Genomic DNA, 17,432 nt, shown 5'->3' on the forward strand with positions numbered 1-17,432 from the left:
AGAGAGAGCTGGCCAGGCAAAGCCCTGGAGGATGGTGGTCCAGGTAGAGGGAACCGCAAGCCCAGACCCCCGAGGTGGGGCCCAGCTCAGTGTGTGCAAGGAACAGAAAGAAGGCTCTCACTGCAGAGCCTTGCATGTCCCTCCACACGGCACCATGGTCCCCGGAAGCCCGGCTGCTTTACTCAAAGAGCCAGATGCCTATCCCCTCAGGTCAAGAACAAGCTTCTCGCTCCTGGCTGGCAGCTCCTGGGTGGGGTGCCCCGGGGGGCCAGGCAGAGGTTCAGAGCACATGTGCTGGCTGACTTAACTGACTGACCGAAGGGGCAGCCTCTGAGACTTAAACACATAGTTGGTAGTTGGGGTACACATGGTGGCAGACTGCTAGGGTCTCATGGTGACCAGGGACTCCCAGAGGCAGTGGACTGGTTCCTAAGAGGGGACGACCCACCCCGATGTAGCTGGAGTGACAGGAGGGTCCCAGCCTGAGCCCTTTGGGGTCTCTGAGGAAGGAAGCAGAACCTTCAACAATCTCAGACATGCCAACAGTCTCAATGAAGCCCCTCACACAGGGCTGAACATTGTTCCCCCAGAATCCATGTCCACCCAAACCTCAGAATGTGACCTTATTTGGAAATAAGCTCTTTGCAGATGTAATTAGTTAAGATGAGGTCATACTAGATTAGGGTGGACCCTGAGTCCAGTACGACTGATGTCCTTATAAGAAGAGGGGAATTTGAACACAGAGGCACACAGGGGAGCAATGTGTCTATAAGCCAAAGAACATCCAGCATGACCGACCACCCTCAGAAGCTAGAGGAGCAAGGCAGGCTTCTCCCTGGAGCCTCCGGAGGGAGCAGGGTCCTATAGACACCTCAATTTCAGACTTTTGCCTCCAGAATACATTTCTATTATTTTAAGTCACCTAGTTTGTGGTGCTTTGTTACAGAAAACAGGAAACTAATGCATCTCCCCTCCACCAATCCCCCAGCCCCCTGGGAGAAAGCCACCCTACCCAAAACGCGATACAGGCCACTCCTGGGGCAAATGCCCTGCCTGCCCCAGGCGCTCACCATGGCTGCGCTGGGAACAGGCCTCAGGGGGGTCCCCAAGCCCCAGCCCCAGCCTGGGAGTGGGATCACTTCCTGTCCTGCCTTCTTCCTGAGCAAATGGGGGTCCTCTGAGCGTAGCCGCTCAGAACACGGGGAGGAAAAGGAAAACGTCCGTTTGCCCGTTAGTCACGGTTTCCGTCACCAACAGGCCAGGGCCATAGCCCCACCCTGCCGAATGTCCCCTGGCCACCGTGGGAACGCCCAGCTCCGCCATCCACCCGCCTCCAGGGGCTGGCCCGACCCTGCCCCAAACCCCAAGCTTCTCCCAGAGGCCCAGCTGGAGCCCACGGAGGCGCGAGAAAGTTGTGTGGCATGTGGGTTCTGTGGGTGCGGCTGAGGGTTCCCCTTCTTCCCCAGTCTATTTTTAGCAGACAGGGACTCACTCCTGTGCTCGTGCAGGGTGAGGCAGTCGATCGGCTGCCCAGGGCAGGGGGGTGGTGGGTGGCGGGGGGGGGGGGGCGGGCAGGGAGGGTTGGGTGGGGACTCCGCAACACTGGGAGCCTGGCAGGGAACAGGGGCTCCTGGGGGCCTGGCCAGGATGTGCATCTTCATGGGGACTCGAGTCCGGTCTGAAGGCTGCCAGACCCAGCAGCCCAGGGCACCACAGGCCAAGCGGGGCAAGTATGACATCAACACTCGAAACCCAACACAGGGTCTGAGAAGCTGGGACTCACCGAGCGTCTGAACAATTACACCGAATCCTTGCACACATGGCCCCATACCTCAGAATCAGGAGACGTGTGTGGAACAGGAGATGCTGGTGAAACTGGTATAATTATGGCAGCTGTTTACGAAGTACCTACTATGTGCCCGGCATTTTCCCGGACTGAGTCAATGGATACGCGCCACTGCTCTGCAAGCCAGAGTATGCTGCTCCCTGCTTCAGACCTTCCAGGGGCTCCCTGAAACCCTTGATATAAAGCCCCAAGTCCTCCCCACTCCATACAGCCCTGCACGATCTACATCTGGATCCCCCCGCCTCTCCGAAATGTTTGTCTACCTCTGCCCTCCCCGGTCGTCCTGCTACAAACACACTGGCCTCCTTGTGCAAACATGCTGACAGTGCCCCAGCCACAGGGCCTTTGCACTGGTCGTTCCTCTGCCTGGACATCCTTCTAGACACTAGTGCGACTCACTTCCTCACCTCAATCAGGGCTTTGCTCAGACAGACATCACCTCCTCAGAGATGTCTTCCCTATGACCCTGTCAAAATCAGCTGATCCTTGCCCCCCCCCATCAATCACTCTCAACTATATCCCTCACCTTATCACCTGCAGACCACAATCAGGAATTATTTGTATGTTAATCTGTCTCTCAAGCTAGAATCAGCCCCTTAGGAGCCAGCATCCTTGTTCTTTGCTATACTCCCAGCCTACCTGAAACAGTGCCTGGCACCTGCAGAGCAGATGCTCTGTAACTATTTCTTTACATGAATGAACTTGATAGACACAGACACTGGCTCAGAGAGGCAAAGACACTTTCCAGAGATCACACAACTCACGAGTTAAGTAGCCCAGATCTGAATGCAGGTGAGGTTTAAGCACTTAGTTGCCCAGACCATGTCCCTCTGCCGGCCTATGCAGCCTCAGATGGAGGAGACAACAAAGGAAAACAAGGGAAGGCAGGGCCTGGGCTGAGACAGAGACGGAGGAACACGGAAGCTGAGCCCCAGGGCTTGGATTCACAGATGGGAGAAAAGGGTAACCTTCGGCCATAAGGAGGGGGAGGGAAAACCTCGGAGAAGTCACTAATGCCAAATGTTACATAACTCTGGGACATGCTCGCCTGCCCACCCGATCTTGCTTCCTGCTGACGTCGCCCCATGGCCATGCTCAGGCCAGGCCTGGTGTAAAGCGGGAGGGGACACCCACTGACCCTCTGCTTCCCCGGCTCCTTCCTGCACTGGACAAGGGTGACATGTCTTTCGGAGCTCCAGACGGGGCCTGGCCAATGGCCAGAGGTGGCTGCCCCTGCTTCAGGATTCATAAGGACCTAGCTTCCTCCTGGGGACTGGAGAGGGCCAGGGAGGGGCAAGAGGCAGAGGTCATGGAGTTCAGCAGCATCTTGTGAGGCCTGCCTGCATACTCCAGTGACGGGGAACTCACCCCTGCAGCTTGGGTGGCCCCTGTCAGGATGGATGGACCCAGGCTGAGCCCAGCTTCCCGTGACGGGTCCCTCTATCCGCTCACACTGTGCTTCCTCCATTGCTCCTTCAAGGTCAGCGGGGAACAAGAATCAGCCCCACACTCCCAAATCGCCTTTTCTCACCAATAAATGATCAGCAAGGTTCACCCGTCTGTAGGCCTCAGAACACGGCTTGCTGGCCCCATCTTCTGGTCCGGTGCACTTGGTCCCTGGCTCACCCAACAAGACCATGCTCTGCTGAGTCCTGTGTGAGCCTCGTCTAGTGGAGGACACGTCCACGAGGGACGCTCCTACAGACCCAGGTTCAAACCCCTCCATGGTTTCCTGGCCTCATCACCCACCAGTGCTCAGGGTCAGGCAACAGAGAGGGCGGCCTCCTCCATCAGCTTCAGCTACGCTCCTCTCAGACCAGCACAACCCACCTAGAGCCCAGCCCTGGCAGAAGGCTTCCTGCCGTCCACTACAGGAATGCCCACAGCTCTTCCACCCCGCAGGGAAAGCCCACACGCACTGCTGTGCCTGGCACACAGCGGGCGCTCAAGAAAGGCTTGCTCAGTGCACAGCGAGGCTAACACCCGGCACCCACTGAGCGCTGGCCCTGGGCTCGGCACCACCCCTTACAAAGGACTCCTCCACTCCTCACGACAACCCTGACGGTGGGTCCTAGTCTTCGCTTCACTTTATAGAGGACACTGAGGCCCAGAGTGGGGAGGCCGTGTGCCCGCCGGCACCATTTGGCTGCTGGCTCTCTAGCTCAGAGCCCTGCTCTCCACCATCCCAGAGGCTGCCTTTCAGATAAAAGACACTGACTGACTGACTCAATCCATCAATCAACCAACCAACCACTCAGCCAGTCTAGGAGCAGCCCCACTCCACATACAACACGCACCCAGGGAGACGCGAGACCCCAGCCACCGGGCGTTGGCTGTAGCTCTCAGCTGTGGGGCGCTCACATCGTGCCAGGCCCTGTTCCAAGCCCTTACATCCATCCACTTGGATGAGTGTCAGAACAGCCCTCCAAGGGGGCCACTAGCATTGCCCCCACTGCACAGCTGGGAAAACTGAGCCCAGAGAGGACAAGCTGCTTGCCCACAGTCACACAGCTAGTAAGCAGCAAGATGTGGATTAGAATCCGGGTCTCCTGGCCCGAGTCCCTACAATGGCTACTCCTGCACACACCATTTGAGAGAGCGCCTCCCACATCCCTGAGAAAAAAAGGGGGTCAGTGGCTTTAAAATATAACGTGACCTCTACCACCACCACTACTAGTGGTAGCAGTCGGGGCGCCCCCCTCTGGCAGGTTCCTCCCAGGTGGTCACTCAGAGTCCTCACCGCAACTCTCAGGGTAAGGGCTGTTATTCCCCCACTTCACAGATGAGGGAACGGAGGCCTGGTGGGACGAAATTGCCACCCAAGGTCACACAGGTGCCACGTCATCAAGCTGGGACTTGACCTCACTTTCGCCCCTGAGCCCATGCTGCACCATCCACCTTGCTGGGGTCTCTGGTCCTCCAACCCACGCTCTCGAGTTCGGGGTTCCTGGTGGCACAGCAGGACTGTGCCATGAGGGAATCTGGGAGGGGAGGCCTGTAACCCAACAACCTGAGCTATGGCTGGGTTTGTGTGATGCTGGCTGGGAGGAGCAGGGCTGGGGGAGGAGGGGGAGGGAGCAGGAAGACCTCCTGCCCCGCCCCCCCCCCCCCCCCCCCCCCCCCCCCCCCGTGAGTTAATCCCTAGCTGGTATACACAGAGGCTGCCTCCTGGCAGGCCCCTCCCAGCCACTGCTGCTCAGGAGTCAGCAATCTTCCTGCTCTAAGGGATTTCAACAGGCGTTAATGTGCCCTCAGGCCTCCCTGAGTCTTCCTCCCCGTGGAAATCAGAATCCTAGAAAATCTAGGAAAAAAGGAGAGCTCCTGGGGTACCAGGAAGCACTGCCAGAAGCTCAAAGAGCACCAGGGCCCGTCTGAAGAGCCGAGAGGGAAGGAGAAGGTGGTCTGGCCTCGCTCCATGTGACTGGGAATGGGGGACAGACAAGAGCTCAACTGAAGACTGAGCGTCGGCCTCAGCCCTGCCCACAGGGGCACGACCCAGCATCGGCCGTGGAGGAAGCGGTTCTCTCCATAGCTGGCCTCGAACAGCCAGAAGCTGCTTACACACTCAATTCAGGAAGATCCCACCCAGAGCGGCCGGGGAGCCTGCCCGTAAAATCTGCACGGTGCTCAAGCACCGTTCAAGTGGGGTGATTCTACCCCCAGCCTGCCTGCCACGCCGCGTGACCTCGGCAGTCTGGGCACCCGAGTGGGCTGCGTGGGGGGAGCCATTCAGCATTTTGCCCCTCAGCACCGGCTGAACGTACTTTACACCCGACTGGGGGGAGGGGAGGCGGGGGGGCGGTGGCCAAGAGGGTCCTGGGGAGGGCAGCTATGTGCCACCTTCTTACACCTGCATATCTACAAGGAAATATGCAGCCTGGTGATCCAGAGCATGGGTCCCTGGCTCACACGGGTGTGCGTCAAACCCCCAGTCCGTTGTTTATGAGCCTGGCTGAGCCTCAGTTTCCCCAGATCTGTAATGGTGACAGTGCATGGCATGTCACAAGCGTGTCCAAAAGGGCAGGAGTCAGGGAGGAAGAGAGAGAGGTAGAGAAAGAAAGAGGGGGGGAGAGCAGGAAGGGCAGAGGCTGCCCCTCAACGGTCCTCCTTCGCAGAAACGGCCGTGGAGGAAGCGGTTCTCTCCGTCGAGACCATTTACACGCTCAGCGAGGCGCGCTCCCTGATCTGTCCTTCCCTCCCCGAGGCAGCCCTAGGGCTGTGAGGTGAAACAGGGTGGGGGAGACACTCACTTGGGGTTCCTCTGCCCCGGGGCCGTCGTCCCAGTGAGGACAGCCACGGTCCCCAGTGAGGCAGCGCCCGACCCGCCATGCTCCGTCCTCCACACACCCAGAGGTGTCGGACCCAGGAGAGCAAGGGAGCCGAGGTGGGGCCCCGGGAGGGCGAGCCTGGCACACGGGGCCGTCCCAGTGCCTAGGGGGGGGTTTACGGCACAGACCCACTCCCGCAGCCAGCCCACGGGTACCACTAAGCACGAGCACACTGGTGGACACCTGCCCCCGGGCACAGCCCCCACTCGAGGCCCTGGCAGGTGGGACGCAGGTTGGGGGGTGGTGCTCACCATCTTCAGCTTGTGCTGCTGCAGGATTTCATCCAGGTTCTGCCTCTTCTTGTAGTTGAAGTAGAAGTTCTTACACTGAGACACGGTCTTGGAGCCCACCATCCGAGCGATGGCCGACCAGTTCCGGCCGTGTTCCAGAAGACCTGTGGAGGGAGGCAGCAGGTGAGGGGCAGCAGGGGGCCTGTGTCCACGGCCTGAAGCCCCAGGCTGAAAGTGCTCTGAATCCAGGCACGAGACTCCCTGCTCCGAAAGCAAACACAGTGGGGGTGGGGGGGCGCCGGAAAGGTGGGGATGGGGGCCTGGCCACCACCCCTCCCCGCCCAGGCTACATGGGCAAGGCCCGGGCTCCAGGAACCAAGAGGGGCAAGAAGGTGCTCGCCCTGGGTACGCGCCCAGGCCCCCGCCTCTCTCGCCTCCCCTGGCTGTTGTGGCCTATAGCACTGACACTCCCTCACAGCTGCAGATGAGGCCTCAGGCCTCGGGAGACAGGGCTGTTTTCCGGCCGCACCGGGCCAGGGCCAGAGAAAAGGAAGGAACGCGTTAGCAGGGGAGGGAGGCTGGGGTCCGGGTGGGTGTGAGCTGGAGCCAGGAGCCTCTTCACCCAGGTTAACCGGGGTACCTCTGGAGCCCAAGGCCATCATGGGCTTGGGGCCCACAGGCTGATTCAGGGGCTGGGAGTAGACCTGCCCTCCCAAACGCAGCCCCCTTGCCCATCTCTGTGAGCTTCTCACAGCTTCACCAACTCCTGGTAGGGGGAGAAATCCCCAGGAATTGGCAGACTCCACCCCAAACCCACCTAGGTTGGAGAAAGTTCTCTCCAGCCCCACGAACTCAGGCCAGAGCTGTACCCCCCACCACTCCACACCCCATTCTAGTTTCAACGCCGTAAATAGCAGGCTCAGCAAAAACGCAGCGCCCTGCACGTAGAAGCTGCACTTGGGAAGCCCGGCCCCAGGTCTCAGTCCATCTGCCCCTGGAGCTCCCGGCACACACGGGCACGCCACACACAGCAGCGTCTATGTACTCGGCATGCCCTGCGCGGCCAGGTCAGCCTGAGCGGGTAGGGCCGGCCCCTTCCCGGGGGCTGCCAGAGGGACAGACGGCAGGCACCAGACCTCCAAGGGCCGGGGGGGGCAGGACTGGGCCCCCCAAGGGCAGCCGGCATGAAGCCTGAGTCACACTGCTGGGAACACAGCAGCCTCTGAGCCCCAGAGCAAGACTTACAACGGCTAACGAAAGATTGCTCATAACGAAGTTTGAGGCCATTTTCCTTGAATCAAATCAAGCTGCAAGCAGGGAGACTATGATTGGGATTTTGCAGGGGTGCAGGACCCTGCGGGGCCAACAGTCTGTGTGTTGGCATTTTCTGTCATTCATTTGTTCATCCATCCATCCGTTCTAACATGTGCCAATGGCTCGCTATGTACCAGGTTCCCATGAAAACAAAACTGCCACAAGAACAACATCGACAAACCGCCACATCACATGGCCAAGGAACCTGGAGTTTGCAGAGCCCTTCAAAGACGTGGTTCTGTCTCGTGCTTGCTACTGAGGCTGTGACTGTTCCCCCCACCCCCAGGTGGGGGAAACAGGCTCAAGGGGCCACAGCCACTCCTGAGCTTATGGTGCTAGGCCAAGTGCAGAGTGGGAGCGGGGACCCAGGTTTTCGGCTCTCCTGCCTCTGGACCCCGTGGGGTGGAGGTGGTACCAGCCCCACAGACCACCTGCTCCCCTGTGGAGGCTGCGGGCCACGTGGCTCCACAGCGGGCTCCTCAGGGTTCCTCAAGGACAGGCGCGGAGGGGAGGGCTGGGGCATGGGATCAAGTGTCACCCGGCCCCCTGACCTTTCCCTCCGCCTGCGCCAACAGCAGCTGCCACTTCCACAGAACCTGGCGGAGGACGACGGGACGCGAGTTTATTTATATTTCCCCAGCCGGGGCCAAGAGAGCCCAGGCAAACACGTCGGGCCGGAACCCTGGGCGGGAGAGGGCGGGTCTCCCATCTGGGCCTGCTGGGGGGGGGGGTGGGCGGGTAGCAGCAGTGAGGGCCCAGAGGGTGGCCGGACCCCAGAGAGGTTGACATTTCCAAATTCAACACATAAATAAGAGGTGGTTTGGAGGCTGGCTGGGGCTTTTGGTCCTAATTAACTCCACTTGGAGCAGCAGCAACAGCAGTTCATGAGGGTGACAGGGTCACCCAGCCCTTCCCAAAAGCGAGTGGGGGCTCAAGAAGGAACACTGGACAGGGTTGTCCAGAAGCCCTGCCTGGAAAGTGCTGTGTGGTGTCAGCCACCCACTCTGTTCTCTGGGCCCCGGTTTCCTAACAGCTACGTGAGAGGCTGGGTGAGTGTCCTCATATTGCTGGCCAGGGCCCCCTTCTGGTTCCTGTTCCCCAGGTTGAGCGCACCGGGCACAGGGACAAGCACTTTAGACCTCACCGAGCCTTGCAGACCACCTAAACTAGACCCAGCTGAAAGCCCCCCAACGCCCATCCAGCTAGAGAGAGCACCTCTGAGAATGCACCAACCAAGATCCCCCCAGGGCCTGCCCCAAGCAGGTCCTGCCTCCCTCCCCAAGGGCCCCAGCCTGACAGCCAGAAAGGTGGGGGGAAGGGGCCCCAGGGGAAAGGGTGGGGATGAGGTCCCACGGGTGCAGAACTCCCGAGTCCCCTGCCTGCTGGCCACAGCCAGCTCCCTGTCACCAGTACCCAAAGCAACCCCAAGCCCCTCCTGGGGCCTCACTCACATCCTCTCATCTGCGTCTCCCCCTCGGCCAAGTTTTCCGGAAACATACGGCTTGGAGGATGCTCCAGGGAGTGGAGCTGGGAGCAGCGGGCTGGGAGGCGGGAGGCTGGGCGGCCGCGGTGCGGGCTCCGCGAGGCTTGTGGCTGGAGCAGGCTTGTGGCTGGCGTCTGCTCCGGCTCAGCTCTGCCTCACATCCTTCTGTCCAACAGCGGCGGCGGCGGCGGCGGTGGTGGTGGCGGCGGCGGCGGCGGCGGCGGCGGCAGGGAGGGAGGGAGGGAGGAAGGGAGGGAGGGGAGGGGAGGGGAGGGGAGGGGAGGGGAGGGAGGGCAGGCAGGCGGGCGGAGGCTGGCTTGGAGAAGGGCGGGGAAGCAGCTCCGCACGGCCCGCCCCTGGTGGCCCAGGGCTCCTACCACCCGCTCCCCCCCCCCCCCCGCGCTGCTAGTCCTGACACCGTCCCCCCCCCCCCCCGCAGCTGCGGGCGTGCGAGGTGCCCTTCGCCGATGGGGGCGGGTGGCGGGAACTTGTCAGTTGTGTGCTCGTGCCCCGTGCCAGGCGTCACCAGGGTGCACCGTGTCCGAGGTTCCTCCGGGCACAAGTGCACCCTGAACAGACACTCAGCAAGGGGTGCTGGCCGGGAGCCCCCAGTCCCCGGACGCCCCTGCTGGGCGGACTCCAAAGAGCCAAGCCTGACGGGGCAGCAGTGCCCCGAGCAGCCTTGCTGTGCGCCTGGGCTGGATCTTCCTGCTGCCTGACCCAGCGAGACGCGTCGTCAGGGCTGAATGTGACCTCCAGACGGAGGCTCTCGGGAGCGGGCGGGCGGGGGAGTGTGGCAGAAGCCCAGGTTCAGGAGGGGCGGGCCAACTTGGCACTGGCTTCCCCCTCCCTCTCTCCCCATCCGCGGCGGTGGCGGCGTCAGCAGCAGTGGTAAGAACAGATGAGGGTTCAGAAAAACAGAGCTTCTCCACCCCAGCAGACGGGGAGCAAACAGCCTCTTCCGCTGTCATTCCCTGGTGCCAGTGCCACCTGTGGCCTGCCCCCCACCCGGCCTGATGCTGCCAGGTCCTCCCTGGGACACTCTGGAGGTCTGGGGCCACAGGAAGGGGGCTGTGCACTCCTTCCAGCACCCGCTGGTCTATGGATGGGCGGGCCTGGCTTCACATTCCAGGAAGAAGCTCAGGATTTGAGGAGCCTCTTCCCAGTGCAAATGAGACCTCCAACCACTGAGGGCTGGGGGAAGGGTGTGGAGTCCCCAAACAGTTCTCTGCTGCCCGATGGTCTCGGGACGACGGCCGCGTCTTTCCTCCCGCTCCGAGACACCCCTGACAACCAGAGCAGCCTGCATCCGTATAAACACCTGCTAGAGATGTCACAGGCAGCTCCCGGGAGTTTGAAAGTTAACGGGGTTGAACTTTGGAGCCAGATCCAGGTCATGACCGATTTCTCCAACTCCAGGGTCACTGACCTGCTTGTCCCTTTAGCCCTCAGCCTTCACGTCCTGCCCATGGAAACCCAAGGAACGACAGGCATCCCTGACGCACCTGTGCACCCAACTCTCATCCTGGGATCCCAACCATGTCAGGGATCTAGGACTTTCTGCCTGCGTCCCTCAATCCATACCCTGCAGGGAGGTCCAAGTGAGCTTTTAGAATGCCAATCTCCCAGTGATGACCCATGCCTCTCGAGTAAAATCCAAAGGCTTCAGTGTGGCGCGCGAGGCCCTGCAGAACCAGCGCCACCCACCTGGCCAGCCTGCTCCCTACTTCTCCCCTTGCTCACCCACTCCAGCCGCTGGGACCTTTTATGCCCAGCCCTTGAGTGTGACCCAGGACTACCTGTTTCCTCTACCTGCATGGCTTTTTCACAAATCTGCCTCTGTCCTCCTTCAGCTCAAGTGATACCTCCTCAGAAAAGCCTTCCTTGACCAGCTTCTCTAAAGCCATCCCCCTAGCCACCCTGCCATCATCGCCCTCAGAAATTAGCCCCTTTGCTCCACTGCTCACTGACTGTCATGTCTCTGCACCCGTAACTGCTGGGCATGCAGAAGGCACCTGGCAAACGAACAAAGTTCCAGACTCCCCGTGTATCTGGGTCTGGGGGCCCCCCTGGGTGTCCCATGGCACCCGTGCCACCTCCCTGAGGCTCCCAGGAAGGAGCTCTTGACAGGGGGGCTGAATATTTATCCCAGCAGGGTGCCCTGGACTCTCACCAGATGAGGCTGGTGGCAGTGCCCATCTCTCACACCCAGGGACATTCCCACAAGTGTTCCACTCCTGTGCCCAGATGGCCGTGTCTCCCAATGTCCCCTGCGGTCTGGATTCCCCGACCCCACTTCTAATTTCTAAGGAAAGAGTTTCGTTCTGAAGAGTCAGGAGGCAGGAACTAGGAAGTGAAATTGACCAAGACAGGAAGTCAAGCCAGGAGGTCTGAGTCACATACTCGGAGCCCCGAAGGAGAGAAAGGAGCAGTGGGTGGCTGCAGGGGTGGCAGTGGGAAGGGCGCCTCAACACCGTGGCCTGGGGGGCTCAGCCTGGCTGCTGGCTCCTCTGGTCACCGTCAGAGGAAGCTTCCCGTGCACTGTGCGGGGGCCCGTGACAAACTGCTCTTGTGGGAGCAGTGACTCAGCCCCCACAGAGGCCTCTGTCCCTGTCCTGTCCCTGGCCTGGCTCCCTCTCGAGGTCCCTGCCACAGGCAGCTGCTCCCCCAGGGTCTATGAACCCACACCAACAGCCCCCCGCCCCGGCCCACCATCGGTGAGTTCACATAACAAACAGGGCAGGCAGGGCCCTGGTAGCACCCAGGGGGGCACACCACCATCCTTCTGCGTCCCGGGGAACACACAGCTGCTCTCTCTGGAAAACCAGCATCCCCTTCCAGGAAACCCAGTGGCTCACCGACCCCAGCCAACCCCTTCCAACCCTGAGGCGTCCTGTTCCCTCCATGAAGAGCAGAGGCCGCCTGCAAGAGGGGCACATCCTCACCCCTCCTGCCATTTTCCAAAAGAAACTCCAGTTTATGAAACAAAATTTTCTGCCCAAAACACTGTCGAAGGAGAGGGGGAAAAATCCAGCCGGCTTAGTCCTGAGTCACGGCACTTCCTTCTTTCAGAAACCCCAAGCCCTGGGTGGGTTGGACACGGACTCAACCATTCAGCTGGCAACCGTGTTGGGCACCGACTCTGTGTCAGAGCTTCCAAAACTCTGGCCAATCCTGAAATCCCGTCAGGATCCTGGCTAGACAACTTCGTGCCTGAACTTTGACTTACCCGTCTTTTTCTTTCCATCTATGCTTTTAAAAAAATAAGCCCCAGTTTCAGCAGTGAGAGCCACAAATCATCCACAGGATGTCAAATAGCCACCTCTCCCCCCAACACACGATCCAGGAGACACTTAAGATGAAAAGAAGTCACCTGTGTGTGACCTAACGTCGCCTTGTCTACCACGCTGGGAAAAGGCCACGTGACATGCTCAGCATCAGGTTTTCCTACAGAGCAGAGCGCGCGCTCCCGGGGCGGAGCAGCTCCAGTACCCGCTGGGCACGTGCCGCCTCATCACTCAGCCCTCCGGACCTCGGTTTTCTCGTCTGCATAGCGCAAGTGCGTGTGTGTGCCTGTGCGTGCGTGCACACGTGTACGTCCACACATGTGGAACACTCGCCAGTACAGTAATGCGTGCAAAGTGCTCAAACCGGTGAGCACTTGCCACGTGAAAACGCTCATCAGCACTGCTGTGTAAGCTGCCAGGTGCTGTCCCTGAGGAGTCAGCAGCTTGAACGCAGACGAGCGGATTTTTCTCCTGGGAACGAAGTGAGCTGGTGGTGCCTCACTGTATCTTCAAGGGGGCTGACAAGGAGCAACAGAGGGGTGTGGAGCCCGCCCCTGAGTCTGGTCGCCCCCTCCACCCCAAGGTCGTGCAGAAACCCGACTTTCTCTTCCTTCTGCACCATCACATGCCAGAAGCATCCAGGTTGGGAGGCAACATGCCCAAGATGTGACTCCTCCCATCACAGCCCAAGAATGGCAGCGGCTCCCCACCCACGTTAGCCCTGAGGAGCCGCACTGTCCCTTCGAACGGCCCTGATGCCACCGCCACCCCCCTACGTCAGCCTCCCTCAGGCACCCACTGAGGGCTGGCCCTGTCCCTTTCTGGGTCCTCACTGACCCCTGCACCGGAGGTGGCCTGGCACGCGTGAACCCAGTGCACTAACCACTGCACCGCGCGCCCGGTCCCAAGCCTCCGCCGGCGCGCGCCACGGTCCAGGCAGAGCACACAGGCGGCTCCTTCTCTGCGGTCCCTGCAGTACGGGCGGCGGGAGGCTTTGCCGACTGACACGTACGTGGGGAGGGCCTGCTTTTCCAAGCTCCGCGGCTGGGGGTTCACACCTCCCCTCCCTGAACCTTAGCCTCTTCATCCGTAAAAACTAATTAAACCAGCCAGTGTGCACAACAAGCACTTTGGAGGTGCAAAGCCATTAGTGGTTTCTAAGTGGTGGGGGTTGGAGGCGGGGGCCCGAGTGCTGCAGGCCCAGGGTTACTGAAGAGAGTTCTGGGGTCGGCCTCAGCTCCACCCTGCCTGGGAGGCTTGCCCGGGGCCACCTCCACTCTGGGTGGCTCACCTTGCCTCTCTCCCCTTACCAGGCGGGCCACCTGAGGCCAGGGAGGGGCTGGCAGCATGGAGCTAGGCCGGCGCCTGTTCCTGGCCCAGAGTGGTGTGAGCAGGGCCTTCCCCACCCCCTCCACAGAAGCCGCCCTGCCCACCAGAGACGAGAGGCTGGGGACCAAGAGGAGCTGCCAGCAGAGCCCCGGGCCTCCCGCACAGCTGGGTCAAGACTAGAGCCAGGCCAGGCTGACCTTTCCCAGGGGAACTAGAGCCTCACATCCTAGCCCAGCGCCTGGCCTGCCCCTCCTGCCCAGCATGGCGCAGAGCCTGAGGGCGGGCAGCCAGCTCCCTGGAGCTGCCGGGTTCCTGGGGAGGCTGCTTCCTGCACATGCTCAGTCCCTCTGTGGTGTGCGCCCCGGGGCAGGCAGCCCTGACTCCATGCACACAAGAAGAGAAGGTGCCCACCTGCCCACACAGAACCCTGCAGCTCTGTGTCCCCTGCCCCACCCCCTCCCCATGCTCTGAGAGTAACAGCCAAACTCCATCCCACAGCTGGTAAGGCCAGGGTCCCAAGAGCCTCTCCATCCCTTGCCTCTCTCCACCTCACGCCGTGTTTCAACATCTTCTTACTCACCCACACTGCCCCTGCCATAAGGCCTTTGCACGCGCTGTTCCTGCTGCTGAGATGCTCTTCCCTCCCTCATTATTTGATTTTTTTTTAATATTTTTATTTATTTATTTATTTATTTATTTATTTAGAGAGCAAAAGAGCCCGCGAGCAAGTGCACACGCAAGAGCAGGAGGAGGGGCAGAGGAAGAGGAAGAGAGAGAATCTTAAGCAGACTCTCTGCTGAGTGCGGAGCCCAACGTGGGACTCGATCCCACGACCCTGAGATCAGGACCTGAGCTGAAATCGAGTCGGGACACTTAACCGAACGAGCCACCCAGGCGCCCCTCCTTATCTGATTAATAGTAGCCAAGCCCATGGACGAACTCATTCAAACCTCACAGCAGCCCCATTCCCACTCTGTAACCAGAGTATGTGGGTTCAAACCCCAGCTCCACCAATTAAGAGCTGTGTGACCTGGGACAGCTCACATAACCTCTCTGAGCTTTGATTTCCAAATATGAATAAAGGAACTAAGAACAGCACCTGCCTCGCACCCAGGAATACTGAGAAGTACCACGTAGCGTTACTCACTATCATTTGTGCTCTGGGCGCCAGCCCAAGGGCTCCTATCTCGGGGGAACTCTCTCTGGCCTTGTGGAACCTCCATGTGTCATTTTACACCTACGAAGCAGGTCACTCACCTCCAGCCCATGTCCCCAGTGTGTGCACAAGGAGCCAGGGCTTGAACTCAGCATGAAGGGCTCCAGAGTCACTGTACTGAACTGTGGGCCTACCGCTTCTGAGCGCCTACTGTATACTAAGAATTGCGTATTTATGGTTCGTGCCCCCCTTACGATGCCCCTGGGAGATGGCGTCCCAGCCACATGCTGGAGTAGGAGGGAAATGGGGCCACGACAGGGACGGGGCCGGCCAGGGTCACAGGCCAGGGACGCGTGAGAGTTACAAACGGTGACGGGGCCCTCAACGTGCCTGATACCTCGTTGCCCTAAGCTCTTCTGGGCTTTGTTTCGTTTTTCACAGAACCATGTTCCCTCCAAATTTCATGTCCACCTGCCACCTCTAAAGGTGACCTTATTGGGAAAAAGACTCTTCACAGATAGGATCATGTTAAAACGAGATGGTCCTGCATGAGGGTGGGTCCTTATAAGAAAAGGGAAATTTGGACACAGACACACAGAGGAAGGACAACCTCGTGAAGACGGGAGGCAGGGCTGGGAGCCATGTGCCCACAAGCCAAGGAACACCAGGGACCAAGGCAGCCACCGGAGGCTGGACAGGCAAGACAGGTTTCCTCCCTAGAGTCAGAGGGAACGCGGCTCTGCCCACACCCTGACCTCGGACCTCCGGCTTCCAGAGCTGGGAGAGAGCGCCCTGCTGTTCTTTCTAAGGCCCCCTGTTTGTGCCTTGTTAGGGCAGCGCCAGGAAACTCACACAGTGGGCGATATTCTAATTCCCACCAGACTGATGAGGAAACAGAGGCACAGAGAGGTTGACAGACGTGCCTGCAGTCACAGAGCTTTTAAAAGGCCTGGTTTCTCTCTGGGGATGGTAGGGGGCGGGGGGTCCTTTGCAGCTCAACCTTACAGGCCAGGCTGCTGAAGTCTTCTGGGATGCTCCAGGTAGGCTCAGCACCCCCAAGACCCTGGGGACAGCCGGCTGCTTGCTTCCCTGGGCTGCCCACGGGAGGGACCAGGCCGCCTCATCTCTGGGTACCCCTGCCCTGCACAGGGTGAAGCACTGGGTCGATGGGGAGCCTGGAGAGCAAGATGAGAGCATGCCATCTGCCTGAAGCACAGCTGCTTGAGTCCCTTCCTGGGTTGCTGAGGGCTGGACGGGGGGCTCCCCAACATTCCCAGCCTCCCCACCCCTGCCCATGCTGGAGAGCAGTCACTGGGGCTGCTAGCACCTGCCTGCCCACCCCGCCCCCTCCTGCCGCCTGGAACACACAGCCATTAGCAGCCACCCTGAGCAGTAATTGTCCAGATTGCTGTAATTCACGGCAGACGAGCACGCTGGCGCTCATCGCATTATTACAAATGTCACTGAGCAGGGCCTTGGCGTGCACAGTCCCCAGGGGGTTCTCGTGCTGCTGTCTCTGTGGGCAGGACCCGGGATGAGCTCACTGCCGCTGTGAGGACCCAACCTTGAGACAGTGGGGCACACTCCCGTCTCGGCTGGTGAGTCATCCCCGCCGACCTCCCATTCCCCAGATCTGCCCTTCCCAGAGGGAGAGAGAGGACAACCGCCAACTTGGCCAACTCCCGGTTCCCAGGCAACAGGGAGGGAGCCAGGGATGGAGCCGCCGTGACAACAGAAGACACTCTGGGCGGGGGGGGGGGGGGGTGGTGAGGGGCCGTGGGAGCACTGGCTGGCGGTCCTGGGACATGCGCATGGAGCTCCTCACCGCCCCAGTGGGTCGGGTGGGGTGGGGTGGGGGGGTGCCAGGCGGTATCGCTGCCAATGGCTGAGACGCAGGGGTCTCACGCGTGGTTAAAAAAACGTGCAATCCTCCGCAAATGTTCCCGGCAGCTCTGTTCACGATAACCCCAAGGTGGAAACAAGCCCCATGACCATGGACCAACGGACGAATGAACCCATCAGCAGGACTGGAGGGGGGGGGGTCCCTCCACGCCATGGAACAGAGCTCGGCCATAAAAAGGAACGAAGCCCACACGCTACAACATGGAGAAACTTCGAAAACGTGAGGCCGAGGGAGAGAAGCCAGACACAGAAGAGCACGTACTGCAGGATTCCATTCATGTGAATGGCAAATCCACAGACGGAACGGAGATGAGTGGATGCCAGGGGCTGGCAGGCCTTGGGGGCTGGGTGTGACCACTTGTGGGCACCGGGGTTCTGTCTGGGGTGATAAAATGTTCTGGAACTAGACAGAAGTGAAGGTTGCACAACACTGTGAATACACTTAATGCTGCCGAATTGTACACTTTTAAATAGTAAACAGTTAAGTTTTATGTTATGCATGTTCTGCCTAAATTACATACGGGAAAGAAAAGCTCACACACTCTCAGGGAAGCCTC

General features: G+C 60.0%; 1 protein-coding gene across 12 annotated transcripts in view; it reads right to left on the reverse strand.

The window, feature by feature from the left end:
• Window positions 1-17,432, reverse strand: part of NCOR2 (nuclear receptor corepressor 2) — a 182,412-nt gene that overhangs the window by 46,451 nt on the left and 118,529 nt on the right. For all 12 annotated transcript variants that reach the window (XM_028092423.2, XM_028092422.2, XM_088019535.1 and 9 more), the window contains exon 18: window positions 6,426-6,568. In XM_028092423.2, the coding sequence (XP_027948224.2) occupies window positions 6,426-6,568 (143 nt within the window). The remainder of the gene's footprint in view (window positions 1-6,425; window positions 6,569-17,432) is intronic.

This window comes from Eumetopias jubatus, unplaced genomic scaffold, assembly GCF_037043125.1.
Source record: "Eumetopias jubatus isolate StellerSeaLion01/CBP00866 unplaced genomic scaffold, mEumJub1_p1.0 scaffold_16, whole genome shotgun sequence".
Lineage (NCBI taxonomy): Eukaryota > Metazoa > Chordata > Mammalia > Carnivora > Otariidae > Eumetopias > Eumetopias jubatus.